This window comes from Sceloporus occidentalis, unplaced genomic scaffold, assembly GCF_023333645.1.
Source record: "Sceloporus occidentalis isolate IW3139 unplaced genomic scaffold, rSceOcc1.0.p SCAF_10, whole genome shotgun sequence".
NCBI lineage: Eukaryota > Metazoa > Chordata > Lepidosauria > Squamata > Phrynosomatidae > Sceloporus > Sceloporus occidentalis.
In genome coordinates, this window is record NW_028316990.1 from 28,159,049 (window position 1) to 28,172,821 (window position 13,773).

General features: G+C 44.0%; 1 protein-coding gene across 7 annotated transcripts in view; it reads right to left on the reverse strand.

The window, feature by feature from the left end:
• Positions 1-13,773, reverse strand: part of LOC149306264 (sorting nexin-29-like) — a 152,861-nt gene that overhangs the window by 36,837 nt on the left and 102,251 nt on the right. The window contains exon 19 of one of the 7 annotated variants that reach the window (XM_089540514.1): positions 7,447-7,501. The exons of the other annotated variants lie outside the window; for them this stretch is intronic. Within the exon in view, the coding sequence (XP_089396640.1) occupies positions 7,475-7,501 (27 nt within the window). The 3' untranslated portion in view covers positions 7,447-7,474. Of the gene's footprint in view, positions 1-7,446; positions 7,502-13,773 lie in introns of those variants that run through there. 7 annotated transcript variants of the gene reach the window in all.

A 13,773-nucleotide genomic window follows, 5' to 3' on the forward strand; every position in this document is an offset into this window, starting at 1 on the left:
GAGTCCAAGAGCACCCCCAGACTGCGAACAGAGTCCTTCAGGGGAAGCGTGACCCCGTTCAGGACAGGTGGACAAATCTCCAAACCTGGGCCCGGGGAACCTATCACAAGTACTTCCGTTTTCTCTGGATTCAGTCTGAGTCTGTTTTCCCTCATCCAGCCCATTACTGACTCCAGACAGGCATCTAGAGGAGAGATGCCATCCCTGGTCACTGCATCAGTCGGAGACACAGAGAAACATATTTGGGTGTCATCAGCGTACTGATAACACCGCGCCCCGTGTATCCGGATGATCTCTCCCAGCGGTTTCATGTAAATGTTAAATAGCATGGGGGACAGTATGGTTCCTTGAGGGACACCAGATGTAAGTGCCCTCTTATCGGAGCACACGTCCCCCAGCTGCACCATCTGGAATTGATCCGAGAGGTAGGAACGGAACCACTGGAGCGCAGTGCCCCCGATTTCCAACTCTCTCAGGCGTTCCAGAAGGATACCATGGTCAATGGTATCGAAAGCCACTGAGATGTCTAAGAGCACTAACAGGGACACGCTTCCCCTGTCCATGCCCAGAGATCATCGACCAAGGCGACCATGGCAGTCTCAACTCCATAGCCCGCCCGAAAGCCAGTTTGAAATGGGTCTAGAAAATCAGTATCATTAGTGATTGGATAAACCCATGTTTTTCTTCTCGTTCATTGAGAACTTGAAGAGAATTTCTTTAAAAAATATTCGTTCCACAAGTCCTCCTTCCAAAAGGTGATTTCTTCTCTCCCTTCCAGCAGCTAGCGAAATATTTTTCAGATTTCTCGAATGACAATAAAAGACAAGTCGAATAATTACTCTAATTACTTTGCATTTCAAACTCAACTGCCATGTCAAAAGGAAGTTTGGCAGATGTTTAAAGAACATTCCTATGCTTAAAAAAACCTGAAGGCACACACACAAAAGGGGGGAAAAAGCCCAGTCTCAATAAATAAACTGTGATTGAAGCCCCAACAAGAAATGGTAGAGTTGAGGGGACCTAGGAGTTGGAGTTGAAGCTGAGAGCAAGTGACTTGCCCAAGGTCAGTCAGTGAATTTCTATGGTGAACTGGGAGAATGAAGATCTACTGAACTTTTCCCCTTCCCCACTGCCATTCCCTTCTCCTTTTGTCTCCTTCATGAATGAATGCTGATGGTTCTGGCCTTTGGTTTTTTTTTTCATTTCAAGAAAGCCTCTTTAAATAATAAAGTTACAATTTATTTATTTATTTATTTATTCTATGATTGGTTTGCTTTTGGGCAAGGATTGTTCAGAATGTCCCTGAGGCTGAGACAATATGACTTACCCAGGGACACCTCTGCATTTACCTGGCTGAGCTGGGATTAGCACTATTATTATTATTATTATTATTATTATTATTATTATTATTGCCCAGCTCTTCAGCCAAAAGGCTATCAGAGCAGCTTACAAATTGTTAGACATTTCCCTGCCCTCAGGCTTCCAATCTAAAGAGACAAGAGACAAAAGGGAATGGCAGTGGGGAAGGGGAAAAGTTCAGTAGATCTTTATTCTCCCAGTTCACCATAGAAATTCACTGGCTGACCTTGGGCAAGTCACATGCTCTCAGCTTCAACTCTGCACCTCTCCCATGGTGATGCTAAGGTCATGCAATAATAATAATAATAATAATAATAATAATAATAATAATTGGCAAGGAGAGTGCAGAATATCCATGAATGAGAGAGTGTGACTTACCCAATGTCACCCTGTGGATTTACATGGCTGAGCTGGGATCAGGACTCTAGCCTCCCAGTTCACCCTAGAAATTCACTGGCTGACCTTGGGCAAGTCACATGCTCTCAGCTTCAACTCCAACTCCTAGGTATTCCTTCATGGTAGAAGAGGGGGGTTGGATGACCTCTTGGAATCCCTTCGAATGCTAGGTTTTATCCATCATGGCAGAATTCCTGCCATTGCACCCCACCCTGCCCCTTCTTCTCTTTTGTGAGGGTCACACTCTCTCAGCCTCAGAGGCAGGGCATGACCAACTCTGCACTTCTCCCATGGTGATGCTAAGGTCATGCAATAATAATAATAATAATAATAATAATAATAATAATAATAATTGGCAAGGAGAGTGCACATTCTCTCAGCCTCAGAGGCAGGGCGTGACAAACCTCTCTCCAGCTCTCTCAAGGTGATGTTAAGGCAAACCTACTTTTATTTTGCATATATATATATATATATATATATATGGCAAGGAGAGTTCAAAATATCCATGAATAAGAGTGTGTGATGAATCCAAAAAGAGCATGGCATAAAGGGCAGAATGTCTTATCTACCACCAACACACATAATGCCTCCCCTTTTGTTCTCTTTTGTTTTTCAAAGCAAAGCTGTGAGTGAGCAAAGATGGGGGGAATCACCCTAACAAAGGAAATAGCCTCTGGTAAAACCCAGGATGAATGGTAGCTTTTCTTACGCAAAATACCCAAATCCTGTAGGTCGAATTTGTCAGCTGAAAGTTTCTTCTCTTCTCTTCATTTGGAAATGATTAAAAATCAAAATTCTTACTCATGATCGAGAAGTGATCAGAATTTCTTCTCTATAAAATGCTTTCGAAATTTTCAAATTAGACATATTTCTACTAATTTTCGAATTTTGGAGAATATTCTTTACATCCCTAAGTATCATCCAAGACCGACTGAAACTGAATGGCAACTGCCCTCTCGATCACCTTCCCCAAGAATGGCAGCAGAGAGATAGGCCGATAATTATTGTGAATCAGGGGGTCTAGGGAGGGCTTTTTTTATCAGCGGTTTTACAATGGCCAATTTTAAGCTGGATGGAAAGCGCTCGTCCCTAAAAGATGAATTAATTATGCGGCGCAACATAGTAGTTACAGCCGCACCCCCCTGAGCTGCTAGCCAAGAGGGACAGGGATCGAGAGAGCAGGTTGTCTTCTAAGGATCTTGTCCACTTCCTCAGTACTCACGGACTCAAACTGATCCAGTACAATAGAGTCCACAGAAGCTCTGGAGACCTCTACTCTGGATTCTGTAGAAATAATGGCGTCGAAATCAGCCCTTATCCGAGAGGTTTTATCCACGAAGAAGTTGTTAAATTCGTCACAGCAGGCTTTGGATGGTTCCAGAATAGAGTTCAGGGAGGAGGGTAGCTGAGTAAGCTCCCTCACTACTCTGAACAGCTCTGCCGGACGCGATACGCGCAGAAAAGAACGAATTCTTTGCTGCGCTTATCGCCACTCCATAGTCCTCCAAAAGAGAATTTAGGAGTGCCTTGTTGGCTAAGTCCTGGTGTCTTCGCCATTTGCGCTCTAGTCGTCGCAGAACCCGCTTCCTTGCCCGGAGATCTTCCGTGTACCAGGGCTGTTTTTTGGAAGCAGGCCTGAGAGGACGCTTGGGAGCGATGCTGTGTATAGCCCTGGAGAGATCAGTATCCCAGATGTTTGTCAGGGCATCAACAGAATCGCCGTCAGTGCCAACCAAATACCCCTCTAGGGCTTCTTTTGGGTTCCATCAGCCTTCGAGGGTGGACCATTCTAGTAGGTCCACCACCCCCGGGGGGGAGTTGGGTAGATGCCTTGAATTTAGCCTCAACCAGGAAATGGTCCGTCCATGACAGGGCGGAAATATTAGTTACTTCCGCCCACGGAATCTCCATGTCCGTGCAAAAGACCATATCAAGCGTATTACCAGCAGAATGCGTGGGCCCTGAGACTAACTGAGATAGGCTCATGGTAGTCATGGTAGCCATGAACTCCCGAGCCGCACCGGTTGGACTGTGGCTGGCCTCGAAAGGGGTGTTGAGGTCCCCCAGGACAAGAAGCCTAGGGGACTCCAACACCAGCTCCGAGACCAGCTGTGTCAGCTCGGCCAGGGAGTCTATTAGCGCACGGGGTGGCCGGTATACCAACAGAATCCCTAAACTATCTCTGGCCTTCAGGGTCAGGTAAATACACTCGATATGGATAGTTTGCCGGACATGGTTCCTGGTTAAGGAAAGGGTGTTCTTATGAATTAAGGCAACACCCCCTCCCCGCCCACCTAACCTGGTCTGGTCCTTAACTGAGTAGCCGGCAGGCAGGGCCTGAGCCCACACAGCTTCGCTTTCAGGCCCAAGCCAGGTCTCAGTAATGCAAGCCAGGTCACAGCTCTTGTCTTCCAATAGATCATAGATTATGTGGGTCTTGTTTTTTACGGACCTGGCATTGCACAGGAGCAGAGACAGGGTTTGTGGTATGGTTGGGCTGACCCTCAGATCTCTTTGGTTAGGAGAGTGGATGGAAGGAGAGATAGATATTAAGCATCGATCTCGCCTTCTCTTCCAAACTGACTCCACTCTCCTACCGCTATATCTCCCCCTGCCCCACACAACTCCAATTGGTGCCCCGCTCACCTCAAAACCATCACCCAACATCTCCCCCGACTGCAAGCTTCCTACACCCAAAGACATCCCCCCCCAAGCAACCCGGTAGCAGGGAATAGATACTGCTCAATCATTCCTCTGCTCCGACACAGCTAGCAAACTCCCTCCCCTAATGCCCTTAAGAGGCTGTGCAAATGCGCAACAGCGCAACTGCGCTGTTGCAAAGATGGCAAAAGCCCGAAAGCAGCTTCCCTGGGCCGGTGCGCAGATGCGCAGACTTACACCCGAACCCAGAGAGCCGCCCGGCAAACAGCAACACAGCAGCAGGAGTCCTCCGAGGCACACAAACGGGGACGAGACAAAGGAGGAGTCCAGCGAGCTGGCTTTAAGCGTGTCCCTGCCACCAACACATCCCTCTCTCCGCCTTCCCCCAGCTGTTCCCGGGCTCTCATCAGTCCTGGCTGAAGCGCTGTTGCAAAGATGGCAAAAGTCCGAAGGCGGCTTCCCTGGGCCGGTGTGCAGATTCGCAGACTTACACCCGAACCCAGAGAGCAGCCCGGCAAACAGCAACACAGCAGCAGCAGTTCTCCAAAGCGCACAAACGGGGGCGGGATGAAGGAGGAGTCCAGCGAGCTGGCTTTAAGCGTGTCCCTGCCACCGACACACCCCTCTCTCCGCCTTCCCCCAGGCGGGGGGGTTGCCGCTCCCACCGGCTTCTCTTCCCCCCGGCAGCGCCGCGTGGGCGCGGGGCCAAAGTTATTATAGGGCCCTGGAGGTCCTCAGGTGCAGGCTGCTGCTTGGCTGGCTCAGCTCCTCTGCCCAGCTGGCTGGTCTTCTTGAGGGCTGGGGGAGTGGCTTTAGTAGTTCACCACTCCTGGCCACGCCCTCTAGCTGCTGCCCCGCCTCTGCTGCCTTCCTTTGGCCCCTGGTGGAGTTTGGGGAGAAGAAAGGCTGCTGCTTGGCTGGCTCAGCTCCTCTGCCCAGCTGTCTTCAAAGGATAAATTGTTCAGCAAGTAGACAGTTAGTTCCCACTAGCTGACATCTGAGATTTGCAAAACCTTTGACACAGCACACAGCCATCAGGATTAGTAGCGGCTACCAGATTCATTTGGCCTGCATTTATTTTCTCTCTTTTGAAAGCTAGAACGGGCAAGTAGCCTTGCATCATATGAGACCCCGAGGCTTTTTTTGCAACCCACACAACCAGAGGGAAAAAAATGTTTTTCAATATTTGGAAGCATCCAGGAATGGAAGTTATAACCCACAATCCCTAATCAAAAGAAGAGCTCAATATATAGTCATTTCCAGACTAGTTGTTTCGTATTTGTTTATGCTAATTTTAGGGCTTAGTGTGGCTCACTAAGGGAACAGTCCTGGAGGCAGAAAACTGGCTCTAAGACTGCAGCCATAATGCAAAATTAATGCAGTTTCACATGGCTTTAACTGTCCTATGGAATCCCAAGAAATCCTAGGATTTGTAGTTTGATGTGTACAGCTCTCTGACAGAGAAAGCTAAATATCTTACAAAACTATAAATCACAGAATTCCACAGCATTGAGCCATGGCATTTAAAGCAATGTCAATCTGCATTCATTCTGCACTTGTATTTTAAAACCAAGTAGAATTCTTTTTAAAAAAGAGAGAGAAAGATGGCTTAGCCACATCTGTAGTAAGGATGGGAAAGTGTTTTTGGCCCAGGACCCTGCTTGCAACTTGGGGACAAATCTTGGAGGGATATTCCAGCGATGGGCAAGGCTAAACAGGTGGGCCAGACATAACTTTTATTAAACTAGGCATTTTCCCATCAAGTATAACTAACATAACTTAATTTTAGGCACATCTAACTCAGGAATACCAAAGCAAAATAGGTGGGCCAGATATAATTTTTATTCCATTGGGCATTTTCCCATCAGGTATGAATAGCATAACTCCATTTTTGGCAGGTATACTCAGGAATAAGACCCAGTATGCACAACCTTCCTAGAATGAAATTACAGCTCAATTCCAGATAACACCTTCCTGAGTTTTAAAGAGTTTCACTGATCAGACATTACAGAAAAAAGATATTGCTTGCCAGACATTAAATTTTCTGGGGCCAGACGTTCTCCACTTCTCTTCCACAGACTGACTATGTAGCGTGTGAAGAAATGCTTTCACATGATTATCCCGAATCTTCTGTCAAGAAAGACACCCCCTATCCCTCTAAAACAGCCCCTATTCACCCAACTAGGAAGTTACATTCTTTATTCCCAACTCACAAACAAAATTCTCAGGACATTTTAAACATCCAATTATATATGTTTTAAAATGCTACAGCTATGCAAAATTTATACAGACTATTTTAATTGCTAGTTTTCTGTGGTATTCCATAGAGAAGCCAATTTCTTACTTCATAAGAGCCAAATGCTGCAAATGGGACACAGCATTTTAGTTCTGACATAAAATTGTTGAAGATATGGAGGAAGGGAGAACTCAGAACTAAAATAATTTCATCTGGGCGGCTTTTGGTTTCTCTATATCCCTTGTTTAAGTATTTGAAGGGGTGTCATACTGAGGATGGAGTAAGCTTGTTTTCTGCTGCTCCAGAGAATAGGACCTGGAACAATGGATGCAAGCTACAGGAAAAGAGATTCCACCTCAACATTAGGAAGAACTTTCCAGTGAAACAAACTCCCTCAGAGAGTGGTAGACTCTCCTTCTTTGGAGGTTTTTAAAGGGAGGCTGAAGGCTGTCTGTTGGGGGTGTTTTTATTGTGATTTCCTGCATGACAAGGGGTTTGACTGGATGGCCCTTGGGGTCTCTTCCAACTCTATGATTCTACAATGCTATTATTTTCCCCCACACATAGGAGAACAGCTTGTGGATTCCCTGAATTCAGTTTCAAAACAGTCCACCCACTGTAAATTTGTTTTTCTTACAGAACTCTCATGAATTCTCCCCCTTGCAAAATATTTTAATTCAATAAATTGTTGGTGCATTTGTTAGATGAACTCAAAATGCCTTGCCACAAAGGTTGGTGTACTCTCCTTCTTTGGAGGTTTTTAACCAAAGGCTGGATGGCCATCTCTCAGGAGTGCTTTAGTTAGATAGTGGGCCCTTGGAATCAGCTGGGGTTTGGTTCCAGGATCTCCTGTGGATAACAAAATCCATGGATACTCAATAGCAATAGCACTTTACATTTCTATACCACTTCATTGTGATTTAAGCACTCTCTAAGCAGTTTATAATGTGTTAGCCAATTGCCCCCAAAAGCTGGGTATTCATTTTACCGACCTACAAAAGGATAGAAGGCTGAGTTGACCTGGAGCCCTGCAGGATTGAACTCACAATGTTGTGACGGCAGTATCAGCATTTAACCACTGCGTCACCAGGGATCAAGTCCCATTAAATACAATGGCATAGTACAATGGTGTCCCTTATATAAAATAGCAAAATCAAAGTTTAAAAATCTCTGGATCCAACAGCACCCCAACCCCAAATATTCAGGACAAGGATGACCAATGTGTGACCTTCCTCCCACCATCAACCTCAGCCTGGAACTATCTACTGAACAAGTTCACTTTCTGGACACCACAGTACAGCTAAAAAATGGACAGATAAGCACCACTCTATATCACAAACCCACAGACTGCTACATACTACATGCCTCCAGCTTCCACCCTGAACTCACCACTAGATCCATAGTCTACAGCCAGGCCTTCCTATACAATCTTATCTGCTCAGACCCAAAAGACAGAGATGCCAAACTCAAAGAAATACAACAAGCATTCCTCAAACTACAGTACCCACCACCATGAAGTGAAAAACAAACAAACAAACAAATAAACAAGGCAAGATGTGTACCCAGGAGTGATCTATTAGAGAACAAATTGAAGAGGGAAAACAACAGAGCCCCATTAGTGGTCACATACAGCTCCCAACTAGGACCACTCAGGCGCATCATCAATGAAGTACAACCCATTCTGGACAATAATGCCGCTATTTCAAGGGCTCTTGGTGGCAGACCTTTACTCACCTACAGACAGCCTCCAAACCTCAAACAGGTTCTCACCTACAGGACAACACACGGCACAGAAGGTGATAAAGGTACTAGGCCTTACCACAAACCAAGATGCCAACTCTGCCCACACATTTATCCAGGAAATGTCATCACAAGACCTAATGGCATCACCCACAATATTTGGGGGGCCTTCACATGCTCATCCTCCAATGTTATTTATGCCATACTGTGTCAGCAATGCCTTTCAGCACTCTACATTGGCCAAACTGGCCAGTCCCTGCACCAGAGGATAAATGGACATAAATCAGATATTAGGAATGGGAATACACAAAAACCGGTGGCAGAACATTTCAATCTCCCTTGACATTCCATCTCAGACATCAGAACAGCGGTCCTTGAACAAAAGAACTACAAAGAGAAACAGCAGAATTGGACTTCATCCACAAACTACAGTCCATCAACAACAGATTGAACAAAGACAATGGTTTCCTTACTCTCTACACACACTTCAACACTATCTGACCCCATCCTCATGGGAGTGCCCTACATTCACCCTTACCACAGGCTAGTCCCATTGCAAAACTGGATTTGCCAGTTCAGCTCCATGCACAAAGACCAGTTTTCTATGCCTTTGTGCACTAACGACCATTGTTAAAACTGGACTTGCAACTTCATTTCCATACATAAAGGATTTGTAATTTGAATTGACGTCTTCAAATACCAATGGCATATATATGTCTATGCCTGGTTTCAACTCCACTAAATGCATCTGAGGAAGTAGACTGAAGTCTATGAAAACTCATGCTACCAATTTCTTTCTTTCAGTCAGTCTCAAAGGGCCTACAAGATCTCTCCACATACTGATTCTACAGATTAACATGGCTATATCTTGGAATTCTTCCAAATACTGTTGGACTCTAACACCCATAATCTCTCACCAGTGGCTATGTTGACTGGGAGCTGAAGTACAACATCTGGAGAGAAATGCATTCCATAGCCTTGCTTTAAAGAGAGCATAATCCTGTCCTGAAAATGTTGGCTGCCAGCTTCTAAATCCAATGGGCTCCCTACCCTCTGTCATATCTGGAAAATGTTCTAGTTTATAAGTCTTCGTCCACTCTATAACTAAATATATTGCAGGAAAAGCTCACATGCAAATGCACTCCACTGTTAAACTCCTAATAAAATAAAACATTGTGAATAAGTAGGTCAATCGCCCTCACCCACAAACACACAAATTCAGTATCACTTTCTGCTGCTTCTCACCTCCCATCCATTTCCTGTGACTGCTTGTCACGGCTCTCAAAAACTATCTTCCTCAGGCCATTTTGCTGCATGGATTTCCAAGATATCATGATTAAACATAGCCTAAGGGCAATCTCCAGTTGCACTGGAAAAGAGGGCTAATTATTTTGGAAAGTGAAGCGAAAGCTGCACTTAATGCAACTGGAAAGAATCAATCACCAGAAACATATGACATTCCAATAAAACTGCTACAAGCCACACAAACAAGATCAACTTTAGTTCTAACTAAAATCTGCTAATAAATATGGAAAACAAAACAGTGGCCCACAAACTGGAAAAGAGCAATATACTTTCCCATTCTCAAAAAAGGAAACAGAAAAGACTGCAGTTATTACTGGACCAATGCACTGATCTCCCATGGAAGCAAGATCATGCTCAAAAGTCTGTAGCAAAGATTCCTACCATACATCTAGAGGTGCTAGCTGGATTCAGGAAAGCAAGGGCACTAGGGATCACATTGCAAACAAACATTGGACAATATAGCAAACCATGTGCTTTATAGATTACAGTAAAACCTTTGACCACATAGATCATGAAAAACTATGACTAGCTCTTAAAGAAATGGGAGTCCCACTACATTTCAATGTCCTGATGCAAAACCTGTACTTTGAACAACAGGCTACTGTTAGAACAGAATATTGAGAAACAGAATGGTTCTCAATCAGCAAAGGGGTCAAGCAAGGCTGATTCCATCATCCTACTTGTTCAAACTGAATGCAGAAAACGTCATAAGCAGAACAGGTTTAGACTTGGAGGAAGAAGGAATGAAGATTGGAGGAAGAAATATCAACAATCAAACAAATATCAAGATATGCAGACGACACCATACTACTCACTGAAAACATCAAAGATTTGGAACAATTACTAAAGAAACTTAAAGAAGAAAGTGCTAAGATAGGCTTAATGTTTAACATTAAGAAAATAAAAATGACCATAGCAAATGTACATAAATTCAATCTAAATGACAAAGAAATCGATATATAGTCGCCCCTCCTAACTCACGGATCTGAGATCCGTGACCTTGAATATCCGCTGAGGGGCAATCCCCTCTATTTTCAATGGCACTCGCACGCCCAGGCTGCGCACATGGGGGCACACCCCATTCAAGCCTATGGGGCTTCAATATGTGTGACCCTCCATTTTCACGGGTGTGTGTGTGTGTGTCCAGAACAGATCCCCTGCGAAAACGGAGGGCCAACTGTAGTTAAAGCGTTTCCAAACCTTGGATCAATCATTAATCAGAATGAATATTACAGACAAGTAAACAGAAGACAACTTAGGCCCAAAACAGAGAGGCCAAAAGAAGCGGCTTCTGGCCACTTTGGGGCTGTGGCGTTCAGATGGCACAGCTCCCAAAGAGACCGGAAGCAACTCCAAAGCTGCTCCAAGTTGGCAGGTGCCGGACTTTTCAGGAGCAGATTTAATCCACTCCTGCTGGAGACCCTTTTGAGACCGTGGCAGTGGCCCCCTTCAGGAGCAGGCTGTGCAGTCACCACAGTGCTGGCCCGATTGGGGTTGGAGCAGCCTTTGACTGCTCCTTGAAGGCTATCTGCTTTGGCCTTTAGATTGTGAAGAGCAGCTATGAAAAAAGTAGACAAGATCCTAAAGAGCAAAGACATAAAACTGAACTAAAGCTAGGATAATTCAAGCCATTGTATTTCCATCTCCATACACAGATGTCAGAGCTGGACAGTGAAAAAGGCTGACAGAAGGAGAATCAACTCATCTGATATGAGGTGCTGGAGAAGAGTGCTAAGGATACTGCAGACAGCAAAAAGACAAGCAGCAGATCAAGACTAGTATCTCACTGGACACCAGGATGACTAAATTGAGATTGTCATACTTCATGAAAACATAAGATTCGCTAGAAAAGATAATAATGTAGGAAAAGTAGAGAGGATTAGAATGAGAGGAAAACTGCATACCAGATAGACAGCCAGAGCCCTGACACTGCATTACCTGAACAAAGCAGTTGAGGACAGGAGGGGTGTCTTACTCATAGGGTTGCCATAAGTCGAGTTTGGCTCAAAAGCAGAGAACAACAACAACTTTTAAACTATCAAAATTAATTTGGGGCCATTCTTATTGAACTTTTTATCTCAAGATAACCCAGAAAACCTAGCAGAAACACTAGACAGATATTAAAGAGTTTTAAAAGCTCTGTGTTTGTTTCTCCCAGCCAGGCATTTAAGTCACTTTCCAATATTATATTGGATATTTCCTAAATGAAAAGTTAGGTCTCGCAAAGCTGATTCTAAGGACATCCAGATATCGTGAGTGGACTGTGCAGAATTTTCTGGAAGGAAATAAACATTAATGCAAACTAAGGAGGTGTAATTATTAAAGTTTATCTATAAAATTAAAATACTGTCATGGGACTGAGAAGCCAGAATTTGATAGTCACCCTCCAATTCCACTGAGACAAAAACTGCTAAATTGCCACTGCAGCAACCCATTTTATGGTGTCTTACTGCTTCAGCTGCAAAAACTTTGAAGCCCTGAAGATGTAGGCTGGAAACAACTACCACCCATGATTCTTGGAAGATGGTCGAATACTGTTCTAGGTATTCAATAAACTCCTTGTCCACAAATTTGCTAATCCATCCAGAGATGTTCCAGGACAGTATTTTCAGATCTAATAGTATTTTCCCTTTTGGTTTGCTTCTTAGTTAGCAAGTATGAGGGCCAGATGAACACAGGGAGGTCCCTAATATGTTAGCCCCATTAAAATTGGAGCCCTCATCCACAGCAGTCAGGAGTGCATTAGTTGTGTACTCCTCCATGGCAGTGGGCTGGACTAAATGGTCTTGATGGTCACTTCCGGTTCTGTGATTCTATAGATCTATGAGTAAAGGCCGTATGTTGTCTAGCAGGGCTGAAACAAACATCAGACCAAATTCAGATCTAATTGTATGAGCTGGGGAGACTTGAGATATTCCAAATACCAAACATTTAAAAAAAACTGGTTCCCATTACTGTTGAAGCTCCAGATTTCTGCATGAAAAGTTAATGCAAAGAACATCTTTGCCTTATTACATCCATAATTAGATATAATGATCATGGGTAACTATAATTCAGGAGCCTATTAAACAATAAAAAAGAAGATGGAGATTTTTTTATTTTATTTTTTTATTTAGGTATTTATATCCCGCCCTTCAGCCCTAATGGCTCTCAGGGCGGCTTACAATTATTATTTTTAATCAGACAGTTCCCTGATTAAAATAAAAAAAATTAAAAAAAATAAAAATAAAGATGGCGAATGATGCACACACACCCCAAATTAGGAACTGTCTAGCCCTGCTGCTGGAGCAGACAGTCGTGGGTTGAAGATTCTTTTGAAGAGAGAAATCTAGGCTAGCATAAGTAACACACAAGCCAAGAAATGTAGTCCTGCCACCCTACCATCAGGGGCTAGCCTGAAGAAAGAGGCTCCTCCCTCCCTAACTGTCATCTTTCGGCCTCTGAGGGAGAGAGAAGGCTGGCCCAGTTCCATCAGGGACTAGCCTGAAGAAGAAGAGCCCTCCCTCCGGTCCATCTGCCTTGGTCCAGGCCTGAGAGGGAGAGAAGAATGCTGGACCTGATTCCCTCCCTCCCTCACCATTCCCTTCTCCTTTTGTGTCGTGTCTTTTAGATTGTAAGCCTGTGGGCAGGGAACTGTCTGTTATCCCCTCTATTGTAAACCGCTCGGATTCCCAGTGATTGGGCGGTATATAAATAAAACCTATTATTATTATTATTATTATTATTATTATTATTAAATGTTGAAGTGCAAAAAAATGAAGTGATGGAGGAAGAGACACCCCATTATCTTACAGGAACAGTTTGGTTTGAATATGGATATCTATTTGCTGGTTACTGTTCATTTTCTTGCATGAAAGTGGATTAAAAGGGATTAGTTTTAGCAAGACTTTGCCAACATAAGTCACCTCTTACTATAGTTGCCCCAGGCTAAGAATTTGCAATTTGCTTTGATGATATCCTGCTTTAAAAAAAATCCTACCCCCTCCCCTTTACCATTGAACCACTTTTTGATGTGAAGTAAAATGTGTTGTTTGGGTTATATGTTGTTAATGAAGATCAATCATTACATTAAGGTG